Source organism: Lolium rigidum, chromosome 3 (genome assembly GCF_022539505.1).
Source record: "Lolium rigidum isolate FL_2022 chromosome 3, APGP_CSIRO_Lrig_0.1, whole genome shotgun sequence".
In the NCBI taxonomy this organism is placed as follows: Eukaryota; Viridiplantae; Streptophyta; class Magnoliopsida; order Poales; family Poaceae; genus Lolium; species Lolium rigidum.
In genome coordinates, this window is record NC_061510.1 from 410,845,639 (window position 1) to 410,861,377 (window position 15,739).

Here is a 15,739-nt window from a genome sequence, read left to right on the forward strand (position 1 = left end):
ATTATGCGGTGAAAACCCTAAATCGTCGTAGATCTCATTAGCTTTACCTTGATCAAGCAGGACCACCATATATTCGGACACCCCGTCTGAATCATGGGTGGATCGGCTCTTTGAGCCGATTCACAGGATAACCTGAGAGCCGATCGAGGCTCGTATTTAATGTTTACGTGTGTGCCCTGCAGGAAACTAAGCGAGGCATCATCCACACCTTCCTGACCAGGTATAGGTCAGGTGGCACGCCCTTGTGATAAACATCGGCGCGTGCGACCAGGAGGCTTTGCGGGCCGTCGCTCGGAGGGACTGGGGCCAGCCGCAGCCCTAGTTGTTCCCGGCTCTACCGTGTTGCCCGTCTCTGCCCGCCAGGGGGTTTCTGACGTCAACAAACTGTGATCATAAATTATACCTTTGAAAATTATATAACCCACATTTTGTTGATAAACGATTAAAGATTAAAGGTCTTGCGACATGTAGATTTACCTAGCATATCTACCCTTTAGAGCAGCAGGTGAGACTGCTGCAACTTCAGAAGGGAGTTCTGAAGGGTGGTGCTGCTTTGGCTCCTCCGGCGAGACATGCAGATGCTCCTTGTACCTACCCCAGAACATGTAACATATCATTTGGTTAGAATTAGTAGTAAAAAACACAGGAGCGGAGTGGTCAATATAATCTATGATTAACAATACATGTATAGTACTGTATTCTCGTTCAGAGACGAATCGAAACTAGACCAAATTCAGAAGGTAGAATATCTATGGAACAGAGAGACATCGCCGGACATGGCTCTGCAAGTGGCCGGGGGTGGCCGCTCCGATCGATCCTGCCGAGATCTCAGGCAGCGGACCAACGGGGCACGCGCGAGGCGCCTTGGGGGGGACGGCGACCTACATACATACGAATTGCGTGCATGAGACGACAGAGAACTTACGAATCACCCTGCTGATTAGGACGGCCGTGATCCGCCATGTTCGACTTCGTGCAATCACTTGATCGATCGTACTATGTGGTGGTATCTGCAGATCAGTTTGCAGTTCTTGTCTGACTCTGAAGGCGTGGGTAGGATTTATACAGAGAGAAGTCCCAGAATCCAAATCCAGATCGGATACGGTTCGTGTTTGCGTTGCCTGCAGCCTGCAGGGAACAAGAGCAGGCAGTGCCCAACTCTGCCCACTGCGCACCCGACGTGGCAAGGCGAGTAGGCGACGGCGTACTGGTTTTCCTGTCGGAGTTGTGTTCACAGGAACGAGCGTTCCATCGATCACCGAGTCGGATAGCAGCAAGCAAGGTCTTCGTAGTACATATATACTAGGACTTGTGTGAGACCAGACCAGAGAAATAGTTGCAGAAGAGGAGCCAACCGAGCAGGGAGGAGATGGACCATACGGAGCCGCTACCGGCCGACGTGCTGGCCGACATCCTCAGGCGCCTTGAGCCCCGCTGGCTCGCCGTCTCGCGCTGCGTTCGCAAGGCATGGCGCGCCACCGTAGACGACAGCCGCCTGCTGCGTGCGGACCTCCTCCCGCTCTCCATGTCCGGCATCTTCTGTGTCGCCCACGACGCGGAGTTCCCGCCGTACCTCTCGCGCCCGCCGCACCAGCCCGTCGGCGCCGACTTCCGCTACCTGCGGGAACTCGGCTACACCGTGACTTTCGTCATCTCCGACCACTGCAACGGCCTCCTCCTCGTCGACGAGGACCTCATGGTCAACCCCGCGACGCGGCGCTGCGAGAGGCTGCCCTACACCCCGGACCCGCCGCCATGCACGCGGCACAAGATCTCCCACCGATGCAACCTGAAAGAGTACATCGCGTTCGACCCCGCCATCTCGCCGCACTACGAGGTGTTTCTAATCCACAAGAGTGGTCCAAAGGATCATCACAGAGAAGCGGAATGGCCTCCTTCGTCGTACGCTATCCGTGTCTTCTCGTCGAGCACGCGGCGGTGGGAGGACAGGACATTCATTCGGGAGGGAGGTGCCGTGGGTGCCACTGCCGACATGGTATCCGATGGACAACTTCGATGGTATTATAGTGCATACTGGCGAGGAGCCCTCTACGTGCGACAGCACGATTTTGTCATGAGGTACAGTTCCATCTATGTGCAACACCAAGTTTATTTAAATTCCTTCCCCCAGCTTAAAGTTTCAATGAATCAACACACGTCCACTAATCCACTAACGGTTTTTTTTTTGTATTTTGCAGAATTACTTCATCAAGCAATACATACCAAGTAATCAAGCTTCCAAGATGGACTTTCTCGTTGGAGGCGGATACAATAAGCGACTTTTCGGACTATCGTCTAGGAAAATCGAAGAAAGGGGTGTACTGCGCACTGGTCGTTTCTCGCTTCATTCTTTTGATTTGGTTCCTCGACGAATCACGTGGCAAGATGGAGTGGATATTGAGGAAGGAGGTCAACCTCGAACCCCTGCTAGCAAATTTTCCTATGAAAGAGATCGACGGACCCTGGAGGCAGAATGTACATAGCAAGATCAACGAAGCACCAAGGGAAGAGGAACTTGAATGGGACTCGGATGATGATAACGTTAGTGAGACCCAAGAAGGGACTAAGGACCCACATCCGCCCGGTGGTGTTTCTATACTTGGTTTTCATCCTACCAAAGAGATCGTCTTCTTGCTTAGGTTATGTAGTTATCGAGTATTAGCTTATCATGTGAATAGCTCTAAGATAGAGGACCTGGGCCGAGTAAGAGTGCAGTATGACGTTATCTCCTCTTTTCCATTTACCCCTTGTCTGATGGGGGACTTGTGAAACAACAAATAACTTAGTAGCAACATATATGAGATGCGTGGGATTTGCACTGTAATTAATACTATCTGATATACATACTTTATATGGAAAATTTGCTATATGTGCTATTTTCTTTGTGAGACTAATAGGTACTCTCTCCATCTCAAAATATAAGGCGCCTAAGCTTTACCCAAAAGTCAACATCTTCTAAGTTTGACCAAGTTTATACAAAAAAATATGGATATCTACAATATCAAACGGACATTTTGAGAAACTATAGTTTCTGGTGAATCTACTGATATTGATTTGGCATTGGGAATGTTTATATTTTTACGTATAATCAAGCTTCCATAGATGCCCCACCTTTTTCTTAGGCGTTATATGTTTCATCTTGATGTGTATCTCGCCTAGTTTTTTGTTTTTATCACTTTCGAACCTGAGACAACATAAACGGCTGTGTGCATCCTGGTTATGTAGAGGCTGGATGTAATTGCTTATAAAAGTAATGAAAGCATCCTTTATCGAAAAAAATCAAGCTTCCAAGGTGTACTTTCTCCTTGGAGACCGATACAATAAGTGACTTTTCGGACTACCGTCTAGGGAAATCGAAGAAAGGGGTGTACTGTGCACTGGTCGTTTCTCGCTTCAATCTTTTGGTTTGGTTCCTCGACGAATCACGTGGCAAGATGGAGTGGATATTGAGGAAGGAGATCAACCTCGAACCCTTGCTAGCAAATTTGCCTTTAAAACAGGTCGATGGACCATGGAGGCAGAATGTACATAACATGAACAACCAAGCACCAAGGGAAGAGGAACTTGAATGGGACTCGGATGATGATAACATTATTGAGATCCAAGAAAGAGACTAAGGGCACAAGTCCGCCTGGTGGTGTTTCTATACTTGGATTTCATCCTACCAAAGAGATCGTCTTCTTGCTTAGGTTATGTAGTTATAGAGTATTGGCTTATCATGTGAATAGTTCCAAGATAGAAGACCTGGGCCGGGTAAGTGTGATGTATGATGTAATCTCCTCTTTTCCATTTACCCCATGTCTGATGGGGGACTTATGAAACAACAAATAACTTAGTAGCAAGGATTAGTAGCAACTAGCAAGCTCACAAAACGTATATGAGATGCGTGGGATTTGCATTGTAATTACAACTATCTGATATACATACTTTATATGGAAAATTTGATGGATGTACTATTTCTGTGTGAGGCTAATAGCTCCATGCTTCTTTACATGCAAAATATGATGTGGGGCAAGACAGTGATACAATTCCCGCCATTCACGCCACCAACCCATATCCCCTTAGAGCATCTCCAGCCGCGTCCCCCAAAGGGATTTAGGGCGCGTCGGACCAAAAAATCGTTCCAGCCGTGTCCCCCAAAGCCCATTTTTGTTTGGCACGCCCCCATACGGTGTCCGGCGCCCCGAGCCCGTCCCTATCCCACAGGGGACGTACCGGGGACGCCGGACACACCGAAAAGCGAGGCGGGGAGTGGCGGGGCCGACTCGTCAGCGGCACAATATATTTTAACCTAACCGTCGCCTACCTCGCGACGGAAATTATTGGCGCGCAGCGACGATGCAGTTCCCGCAGCGACGGTGCAGTTCCCGCAGAGCCGCAGCGACGCGTCCCATCGCGCCTAGCTCTGCGTGCCGGCGTTAATGAGCGCCACCGCTCCTCCGCCTCCCTCCGGCCTATAAAAGGGCCGCCTCTCATCGTCCCTCTCACACACAAACCCTAGCGCCTCTCTCCCAAACCCTAGCCGCCACCATCTCAACAAGACTCGACGCTATGTCCGGTAGAGGCGGAGGCCGACCTCGCGGCCGTGGTCGTGGTCGTGGCCGCGGCGAGCTGAACGCTCACCGTCGCCTCCCACGCCGCCGGCTTCATCGTCGGAGATGGACGTGGAGCCGGACGTGCTGTTCGAGTTCGTCCTCGTCCTCAAGGGCGACCCGCGCGGCATCCAGAGGCTGCCGGACTCCTTCGCCAACTACGTCGCCGGCGACGACCGCCCGCGCACGATGCATCTGCGGGAGGCTGCGTGCGGCTACTACCGGTGGATCGTCGACGTGATCTACGACGCGCGCGGCAAGATGTACCTCAACATCAGCTGGGAGAAGTTCGCGCGGCACCACAGCCTAGTTAGGTTTAGTTTCTTTGCAAAATTTTATATTTGTGTCCACCATGGTTCAAACTATGTATTACTTTGTGGAAAACCATGTTCCTAACTCGTGTCTTCGTGTAAACCACGTTCCCAATTATGTATTAGTTTGTGGAAATTGAAATAAAAATATCAAAAAAAGTATTTTAAATGTTTGGGGGAGGCGTTTGGTGGACGCGGTTGGGGAGCGACGTCCCCCAAAGGCGGCACGAACAAAACACGTCCCCCAAACGCTCAATCTGACGTGGTTTAGGATGCTTTGGGGGACGCGACTGGAGATGCTCTTAGGCCTCATTCGGTAGGCAGGGATAGAGGTGTATTATGCCTAGTGTTTTGGGTGGAAACACTTGTTTACTCAGGGTTTGTTTAGATTAAACTTGCTACTTGTCTGGGAGCGCCCTGATTTCCTAGCTTTTGAGGACCAGCTAGCAATCATGACGCATCATCAGGCGATGAGCTGGTGTTTCTTGAGACCGGCCAGTACCTGCAGCATGCAACTCGCCAGCGTCTACAGCAGGCAAAACGCGAGGAAAGACTAGCCAGAGAAAACGCGAGGGGAGACTAGCGTTTAGATTCACACATGTATCGGCGTGTTTTGCGGTAATATTTGAGACTGAACACTTCCAAACCTGTTGAAACCCAGTGTGCCGAACAACAAAGCTAGCGTTTTTGGAGGTCTTGGGCTGGCTCGGCGAAGCGATACACTCCCATCCCTGAAAAAACCTGTGTGCCGAATGAGGCCTTAGAAATATTAACTATTAGGGATTTCTATTTTCGTGCCCTCCGGTCCTTAGTTGTACTCAGTTTTCCCCAGCTCCTTAGTTTTTCCTCAGTTTTCCCCAAACCCTTGTTTGAAACCCGCAGAAGCAGCTCAGACGGCAGGATTCCCGTTTAGTTGACCGTTCTGTCACGTGTGGGGCCGCGTCTTGTGGGGCCGAGTCGTGTGGGCCCGCGTCGCGTGGGGCTGGTAGAAAGGGACCGCGTGGGACAGGACGAGAAGCGTTTGGTTGCACGTGAGCGAGGAGCTGGGTTCTGTCTCTCTCGGCCCCAAATTGGCATCCCTATTAAGTGCACCTTTTCCCCTCTTTCTCTCCGTCCTTTTCACCAAATTAGTATAAAATCTAGAGAAGCTTGCATTTCTGACTTTCTTCAATTATTTGTGCCTTTTGGCCCTCGTTGTTTGCCCAATATGGCAGCAAATCTAGTACTCCCTCCGGTTCATATGTATGTAGTTAAATCTAGAAGCAAATCTCCGGGATAATGTACGATAAATTCACAGTCATAGTAAATCAAGAAAACTAAGTACGGCCAACAAAATATAGTAGACTAGGGATAGATAATCCCTAGATAATATGGATAGATAATAGGCTGCATACACAGCAGCCAACATAGTAACGAGGTTCTTCACGAGCACCATCATACTAACATAACAACAAGGGATCCCTAGCTAACAACAAAGGGATCCCAACAACAAACTAGGAGGCAGCGAGCAGCAGCAGCACACGTCCGGGACTCCGCCTACCCCATCCGGCTCTCCCTCCACTTGTTGCTCTTGCTCCCCTTGGGAGCCTTGGGCTTGAGCGGAGGCATGCGCCCGGCGGAGATCTCCACCCGCCGGAAGCTGCGGAGGTGCATGCCGAGCGCCCCGTGCTTGGCGCGGAAGGAGTGGACGTTCACCGTCGTGCCGACCTTGGGGAAGGTGTTGCCGATGTTCTCGGCATGCGTGACGAGGCAGTTGAAGTCCGTGGCGCCGAGTCTCCTGGTGCGAAGGGGCACCTGTACACCTCCTTGGCGAAGTAGGAGATGTACTGGCCGACCTGCAGCCTCCGCAGACACTCGGCGAGTCTTGACGTCCTCCTCGCTCTTCGTCGCTGCCGACGTCGGCTGCCGGACATCCGATCCATATCAAACAGAAACTAGTGAATGAGTTGCAACGATGACTAACGTACATGATAACAAAGTTAAGAAAAACAGAGTCAGCCTCTGTTAGAGTGGACATGATTATATATCTACAGGGAAGGGGTAAGCGAACTAAAGCTCATGCACAACAGATTTGTACACAGCAATGGTTCGCTGAACCCTCCCTGTAAAAATTTGTGCCCAACCATTCATCATAGGCAAAGAAACAGATTCTAGATCTGAACTAGATCTGAACTTGAACACATTCGAGATTATTTGCAAAATTAAACGGTTGATATCTTTTGATTAGTGCATAAAATAACTGATTGAGATCCCATGATTACTTGCATAAATTAACTGATTGAGATCCAATATTACTTGCATAAATTAACCGAACAGCCGAACCCCAAATCAAGAAGTGATCAAAACAAAATGGAATAAAATCGGCGCAAATATTAGCCCAATACCGATCCATCTACAGATCCATCTACACCAGCAAAAATAGGGTTCAAAAAGGAATGGGGAACAAAAAAGGAAGCAAACCGTAGTTACCTCGTTCCATGGGTCCTCCAGGGAGGTGTCGTAGGGGTTCGGGGGCGGGACGTACGGCTCGGGGTCGTAGGGGTCCCATCCCGCCGGGATCTGACTGCCACCGGCGGCAGCAGCCTCCGATGCACCGGCGGCGGCGGCGGCGGCGGCGGCGGCGTCGTCCGTCGAGGGGACGGGGCCGAAGATGGAGGCGTCGCGCTTCGAGCCAACCTCGACGATGGGATTGGCATTCTCCTTGTCCATCTCTCCGGCGGAGGAAGAGGAAGAGGAAGAGGGAGAGGGAGAGGGTTTTTGCTTTGGAGAAGATGATGGGACGTGGGAGAGAGTTGGCGATGCGTGAGCGAGTGAGAGTGACAGAGACAGTGGGAGGAGGCGTCTATAAAGGCGAGGGGTGGTTAATGCGACCCGCGTCCTACGCGTGCACAGGTGCACGTCTGCACGTCTTGGACTTCTGCAACGCGACACGCGTCCACGATTGCACGTCTCGACTTCTCCACCGCGACCCGCGTCTACGCGTCAACAATTGCACGTGTCCTCGAGTCTAACCCTGGAAATTTAGATATACTCGGGTATACCCTCGAGTCTTATACTAGCATTTTTTGTGTGCTCAATTTTCCCCTCGAGTGCTAATACTGGCTAGTGCAATATACTCAGTTTTACCCTCAAGTGGCTGGTCAACAGAGAGTCAACAAATGGGATTAACTAGTTAAATGAGTCATTTAATGTGCAAAAAAATCCTAAAAAGAGTGGCACTTACTCATGGAGTCTTTACCACAAATTGACACTTCTCAAATCATAGATAAATCATAGATAAATCAAGTTTTACCACAAATTGCCACTTCTCAAATCACCTAGTAGCTATGAAGGTGCATGGTTTTCCACAATAAGCCCTTCCCAAAACAGCTTCCCCCAAATCATACTTTGTCTAAATGAGGCCACAATTCTCACACTGATGTATATTGGTATTGCAAATAGTTTGAGGTAGGCCAAGATGGGTTTCATTGTACAAAACACGCATTTTCCATTTTTTAAATCTCATATTTGAATCCCTTAGTCTATTTACTACTCGGGTGCCCTTGGTTTCTTGATAGTACTCAGTTTTGCCCTCTCTCTTCACAAATTCTCGCGAGACGTGCATCATCGCTCTGATTGGTCTAGCCCATGTCACGCGGATCGTGCCCACCGACCGTTGATCGTATGAAGGGAACGGGCAGGATAACCCCTCTCTCTCTCTGTTGGCGGTTAATTAGCTTGCTGAAGGGCGGTTTTCTGTATTATTTTTCACGCGCTAAAAATTATAAACTGTTTTAGGCGTTATTTTTCACGCAAAAAATGATAAACCATCACCGATTTGTTGTTACCATTACTTTTCACGCAAAAAAAATGATAAACCATCACCGATTTGTTGTTGCCATTACTTTTCACGCAAAAAATTGATAAACCATCAACAATTTGTTGTAGCCATTACTTTTCACGCAAAAAAAAATGATAAACCATCACCGATTTGTTGTTGCCATTACTTTTCACGCAAAAAATGATAAACCATCAACAATTTGTTGTAGCCATTACTTTTACGCAAAAAATGATAAACCATCAACAATTTGTTGTTGCCATTACTTTTCACGCAAAAAATATGATAAACCATCACCGATTTGTTGTTGCCATTACTTTTCACGCAAAAAATGATAAACCATCAACAATTTGTTGTAGCCATTACTTTTCACGCAAAAAATGATAAACCATCAACAATTTGTTGTAGCCATTACTTTTCACGCAAAAAAATGATAAACCATCAACAATTTGTTGTAGCCATTACTTTTCACGCAGAAAAACCTAATTTGTTACAAAAGCTGGTTTCAGTGAGACCTAACCAAGTTTGGCATACATGATGGCATACCTATAACAACAAGGAATATCTAAAAGGGAAAGTTTCAGAAAATTTAGGGTGAAAATGATGCCATACATGATGCTGTTTTTCGAGGTTTTGACCTGAAAATCAATTGGGTATTGTAAAGGGAAATAAAAAGTTCGAAAAATGTAAAAACGAAACAATCTATCTATCTATGTATAGAAGATCAGCTGTATGAAATTTGAGGTTATTTAGAGAAGGTAGAAAAAATCACCTTGTTAGAAAAGCTGGTTTCAGCGAGACGAAACGGCATGCGCTTAAGCAAAGTGATTTTTTCGAACATCTCCAAATGACCCCAAATTTTCCATACATGATGCCATACGTGTAACAACAAGGAACCCTATCTAAAAAGTGTCAAAAAAGTTTGCCCAACCGTATAGCTCTATCAAAAAGAACCTCACCATGGCGCTAGTATAATTTTGGGATAGTTACAAACTTTCGTTACCTAACCTTCAACATGAAACTTGTTTCAAATTCATTTTGGCCTACAAGAAACAAATCCCAACTTGATTCGAGCACCACAGCCTCCAAACGATGCCGATGCCGATATCGGCATGGTCGAACGGCTATGCTCGCCGCCATCTGCTAGGTCAACGTCGGGATGCACCCTCAATCCCGTCCCCTCATTCGATCACCGACACACCGGAGATACCGCCGAGGCCAATGCCGAACGTACATGCTGATGCCAATGCCGATCATGCATGCACGCCGCCGTGGGCACGGCCACGCCGACCCGCTATGCTGGACGCCACAGACCGCCGCGAGGTCTTTCCCTTCGCCACCACACTCTCCTAGCACCCACCTATACACGCCAGAAAGGAGAGACACTAGTTTTCTCTACATTGCTCGCGTTCGTGTCCGACACGGTCAGTCAAAGTTTTGAGGTGGTCGTCGATGTCGTCGACCATTTCTTCTCTTCTTTGCATGGTTAAACGCGTCTAGTTCATATCTATCTAATGCGTCCGGTCTCGCCTCATGCAGTTCTTTGTGGACGTCGATCTCATCTCGGCACCCCGCATGCCACCTCCTCCGTGCCATCGCTGTAGAGCTCCGTTTAAAAATCTAATCCTACCCGTGTATTGCCCCTTGTATCAGCGTCATGGCCCCACTTGTCATTTGATATACCGAAGCCCCACTCGTTCGCGTTTTGGTCCGGGATACAGCGATGCTTACGGTCAAACAAAGATGGATGGTCTGACGTGTCTTTGCAGGCTCTACGTGGCCCCACTAGTCAGAAGATAACGGTCAACCGTCGGGCAACCGGCCGTTACATCACGTGTGATGGTTTCAGACAAACGCTTGGGTAAAACTGAGGAAAAACTAAGGAGCTGGGGAAAACTGAGCACAACTAAGGACCCGAGGGCACGAAAATAGAAATCCCTAACTATTAAGATACCTCTCCTGGAACAACAAACTACTGCCTAGATAATGCCATATTGAGCACCTAATGTAACCTTCTTTGGTGAACTTACTAAATTTGTATCGAGTTATTGAGGTATCTATCATCTCACTGTGTATATTTTGTAGCTTAGACAATCAAATTCAGCATAATTTTTTAGTATTTCTTTTCCCGTTAGAACAACATACTGCTGATTTGATATGAAGAACAACGCCCAAAGAGGCTTCTCATTTTTCTCAAGAAACATATTTGCATCAACTGATTATATTAAACTTTCCATTGTATTGAATGAACTTTTACGGCAGAAGTGACCATGCAACTGTGACTTGCATCTTGCACACGCCGACATTTAGCACACCACAACTTGTACCATGTTTCTGGGGTATGAAAACTAAAGCATCTCCTGTATCGATTTCTCCGGTCTCTTCATCAGACCGTGCCAGGATAGAGACCTTGAGCCGATCACTTCTACCATATCCAACGGAGACAACACGCCGTGAGAGACTGATCGTGCCATCATCGGCGACAGGCAATCTAGCGTCTTTGAAAGCCAGCAACAAGATTTTCGCATTATCTACGTTGGCGGTGCTAGCCGTAAAAACACCTTGAAACCCATCAGGTGGCAATGATGACCCGCAAGTGAGTCGCACACTGATTGTTGCCTCCACAGCCTGGTAAATGTGGTGGAATTGCAGCTTCAGTGTGCTACGCTTGCTGTTGTAATCCCCATCGAAAGAACAGTACCCACCGCTTTTTAACGTCAAGACTAGAAAACTCAGGTCTCTGTCGTCGGATTCGGTTGCGCCCTTAACTTTGAGCACAATCTCGATGGTACCAGGGTCCATACATGTCACAACAGCACGGGTAGGACCTGTGAGTAGTAGATATGGATCCTGCAGCACATGTGAACGTTAATTAAGTCAACAATAAAAAAAAATGGTTGATTGGATACCGTGGACAGGAAAATAGTTACCTTCTCTGTGATGGTCTGGCAATTACTTCTTGCACGCGCGAAGATAATGTTGCGCTTGCGATCAAGGTCTAGGACATCGCGCGCGGTGACCATGCCGAACACGTCTATCGGCCACCGTAGACCTCCTCTTATGGATGCGATTTTGATGGAAACAATCTGCAGGCACCCTCTGGGGCGTCCGGAAGAAGGGTCGTCGGTTAAATACATGGGAGGGATAGGGGCTGCATCAATGTAATATATACGTGAACGTGGTTAACAATACAGTGGAATGAAATACTACCTCTGTCCATAAAATGATGTCTTAGATTTGTCAAAATTTGGATGTATGGATGGAGGAAGTACTACAAATTAGTAACATAGGAGGTCTGAACGATGAGACTCACTGATCTTGTCGGTGTTCCATACCCTCGCAGCGAAATAGTCGCCGGCGTTCCGACCACCCTCTTGGGATTCCTCTTGGTTAGGGTACCAGTACTTCTCCGCTGAGCTCTGCAGGAGCAAGGCCACCCGGCGCTCATGCCTCTTCTTCCTCGCCTCCTTCTCCTTCTTCTCTGCCTTCACGTCGGCCATGACACAGATACGATCGTCCTCCGAGTCCTTGTCCCTGGATATCCTTGGGATAGCACGTACTGGTTTGTATATATACACAAACGAGCAGACCGTGACAGATCTGACTCCAGGTCGGTCTCGCCCGATTTAAAGTTCGAGTCCTTCTAAACGTCGGACTTAGGCTCCAGACATAGCTGCATGGGTACCGTCTAAGAGTTTCAGACATTTTGACTCCTCGTGCAGCTGGGACTCAGACTCCGGGTAGAAAAGGAATCCTAATCCTACTTGGTTAGTTTCTGTAAGATGCTATGCATATATCTGCGTGAGTTACTAGTCGAGGAAATCAGGGTTAGGCTAACCAAAGTGAGCAAGTTACACGGCGGCCCAGGACGATCAGCATGTGTACCGTCTCATTGCCCTACCATGTCGTCTTCGACATCCTTTCCCGTACGCCTGTGAAGTCCGTCTGCCGGTTCCGATGCGTGTCCAAGCCGTGGCGCGACCTTATCTGCAGCCCCGTCTTTGCTGCCGCGCACAGGTCCCGGCACGGCCCGCTCCTTGTCGACGTCGGCTCCTTCGAAGAAGAAGAACCAGATGGTGGGCGTGACATGCGGCTCATGGACATGGACGGCAACCTCGTGAGGGTCATCAAGGGCGTTGGTGGCTACGGGATGATGTGCAACACGAGCCTCGACGACCTCATCTGCGTCAACGGCGCTTCCTGCGGCGGCATCAACGTGGTCGATCCGGCCGCCGGGAAGGTGCTCGTGTCCTGTCCACATATGGAAGTGAGAGAGCAGGACACATTTCCTTACGCTGCCACGCGCTACTACATCACCTTTAGCTTCGGCCGTGCCATCCCTTCGGGTCGATACAAACTTGTCCGCCTCGTCGCTGACCAAACATGGGAGATCTTTACTTTAGGAGACGGCAGAGGATGGAGGCAAATGCAGCCGTCGCCGACCAAGATCTGCTATAAGCGAGGCTCCCCCGTCGTCATCAATGGTGTCATGCACGTCTTTCAGAACAAGGGACTTTATAACGACGATACTTTGCTCTGCTTCGACCTCGAGAGCGAGCGATGGAAGGAGGATGTGATCGAAGGGCCACTAAAACTTGTTGGCAAGGAGATGTGGAGTGGAACAATGGGAATCCGCTTAACAGAGCTCAATGGTGCCTTGTGTTTGGTACACTCTGTGTTCATTGAGACCCATAGCCAGGTTGAACTACCAGATCCATTCACCAACATATGGATCCTAGATAGTTCCGATAAGAAAACCTGGATCAACGCGTACACCATTACAATGGAGCCACCTGCTTGCCTTTACATGCCACTCAGGATGTTGGGTGATGGTGGGAAGCTACTCTTGCAATGCTCTTTTGACCAAGGGGAGTCATTGGTACTTCAGATCCATGACCCTGGCACCGACACAAGCAACGACATTACGGGGACGCCAGACGATCTCGCCGGTAGAATTGGTCTTTGCAGCTTTCGTTTGGACCATTCAGTGTCCTCCAAAAATTTGCTAGCAAAATTTTTAGACCAAGCATTGTCATTTTTCAGTAACTAGCATAGAGAAGCTATAAAAGAAACCACCATGTGTATGATATTTTTTTTGTATCAAGCGCCATTATTATTAAGTCATTTTTTCAAGTGGATGAAATTCCGTTGTTAGATGCAACTAGCACAGTGGTCTCTTGTCGGCGCCGCCGCCGTTCTGCCTCGCCTCTTTGACCTCTAGGCAATGGAGGCGGGTGGATCTAGGCTCCTGCCAAAGGGAGGGCTTCATTTTTCACGTTTTTAGGGTTCATGTTTGGTGGAGCGGCGCTCAGGTGGTGGTGGCGGCGTCTCTTTCGATAAGGTCTCCCCGGCTTCAGCCTCATCTAGACGGAGATATTGAGGAGCTTGTGGAAGTGGTGTGGTCTTTAATGACTTCTGGTTGTGAGGATCTTCGGATCATCAAGAAGCTCCATCGCCAGTTCATTCTTCTTCTTCGTCTCCGGGACGAATGTGCTCTTTTTAATCCGTTCGGCGACTTCCCGTCCGCAACCAACAACGTCAGGTTAGCTCGAAGAGGTGCGGCAGCTGCCGTGCGCCGTCAACACGGTCTGGACGTTGAAGATGAAGGATTTCTCAAAGATCTCATTATAATTTTCGTTTTTCTTGAGGTGCTTTGTACTCTTCGTTGTTTCTTTTAATGCCAACTTCGATTCGAAAAAAAAAACTAGCACAGTGGTCTGCGTCATTGGCGGGAGACATCTTTATAAAGTATGTGGTTCTGGAGTATATTATCACTGTTAAGGTATTTTCTAATTTAATAGTATATATTTTTTTGAGTAGATGAAATTTGGTTGCTAGATGCAGCTGGCACATCTAAACCTTGTACTGTACTGTATTGATTTTGGAATATATTAATACTGCTAAGGTTAGCCAAGAGTTGTTCAAAAAAAAAAAAAGGTTAGCCAAGAGAGATGCCTAAGCAGTGAGAAGAACCTACGCCTGGCTGTTAGACAGGAAAGTCATTTCTGATAGATGTCAGTCGACATAGGAAGATAATTTTGCACCAGGGGGCAATATTCCCGTCGGTCAACCGTCAGCAGGAAAAAAGCCACAACATCAAGGGGCAATATTCCCGTCGGTCAACAGTGATACAATTCCCGCCATTCACGCCACCAACCCATATTCCCAAAGGCCAATCCCCACAGGAAAAAAGCCACAACATTGAAAACATTCCCTTTTTGTGTCTTTACCAAACCATCAGGAAAAAAGCCACAATCTAAAACATGTTGTTTGTATATTTTCAAGTAAACAATGTGATAGAAGTTTGTGGTGGGTGCATTCACGGATACCAAGGGTGAGACTACCCTTTTTTTGGTTCGGTGAGGGGCGACAATGCAATGTGAACAATCTCACACAAGCAGGGCAAACACATGGCAATTTTGCCCAAGTTCAGGCCGCTCTTGGGAGTTTAGGCCCTACGTCCTGCTTGTCGGAAATTATCGGTGGAGTGTGGTGATTACAGTAAAGAACATGCCTTGCCGAATAACCAAGGCAAGAAGACTCTCTCCTTAGCCCCCCCCCCCCCCCACCCCACCCCACCCCAAAAGTTCAGGCCGCTCTTGGGAGTTTAGGCCCTACGTCCTGCTTGTCGGAAATTCTCGAAATTATCGGTGGAGTGTGGTGATTACAGTAAAGAACATGCCTTGCCGAAAGGCAAGAAGACTCTCTCCTTAGCACCCCCCCCCCACCCCAAAAGTTGTTTCAGGATCCAATCCTTATAAATCCTGCATAACTAACTGCAAATTTAATTTATACTAGTAGGCAAGAATATAATTGTACATCCACATGAGAATTCAGAATTCTTTTCCTTATAATATGGACTATATTATCATTTGACTTCCTTAGATGTACATTTCTTTATCTACATGCTTAAGTTGTTCATTTTCTCGACCCGACAACGAACATGGTGCCCTTGCATTCTCGCAAGACACAGCCTTAAGATTAGCCACACAAACCAGCGCTACTTCTAGTGTTTCATA

The 15,739-nt window shown here is 48.1% G+C and overlaps 1 protein-coding gene across 1 annotated transcript in view; it reads right to left on the reverse strand.

The window, feature by feature from the left end:
- LOC124697857 overlaps nucleotides 1–963 on the reverse strand; it is a 22,323-nt gene extending 21,360 nt beyond the window's left edge. Inside the window, exons 1-2 of the mRNA XM_047230389.1 lie at nucleotides 926–963; nucleotides 478–591 (exon numbers count right to left, since the gene is read on the reverse strand). Coding sequence (XP_047086345.1) covers nucleotides 478–591; nucleotides 926–963 — 152 coding nt within the window. The remainder of the gene's footprint in view (nucleotides 1–477; nucleotides 592–925) is intronic.
- Between the last annotated feature and the right edge of the window lie 14,776 nt (nucleotides 964–15,739).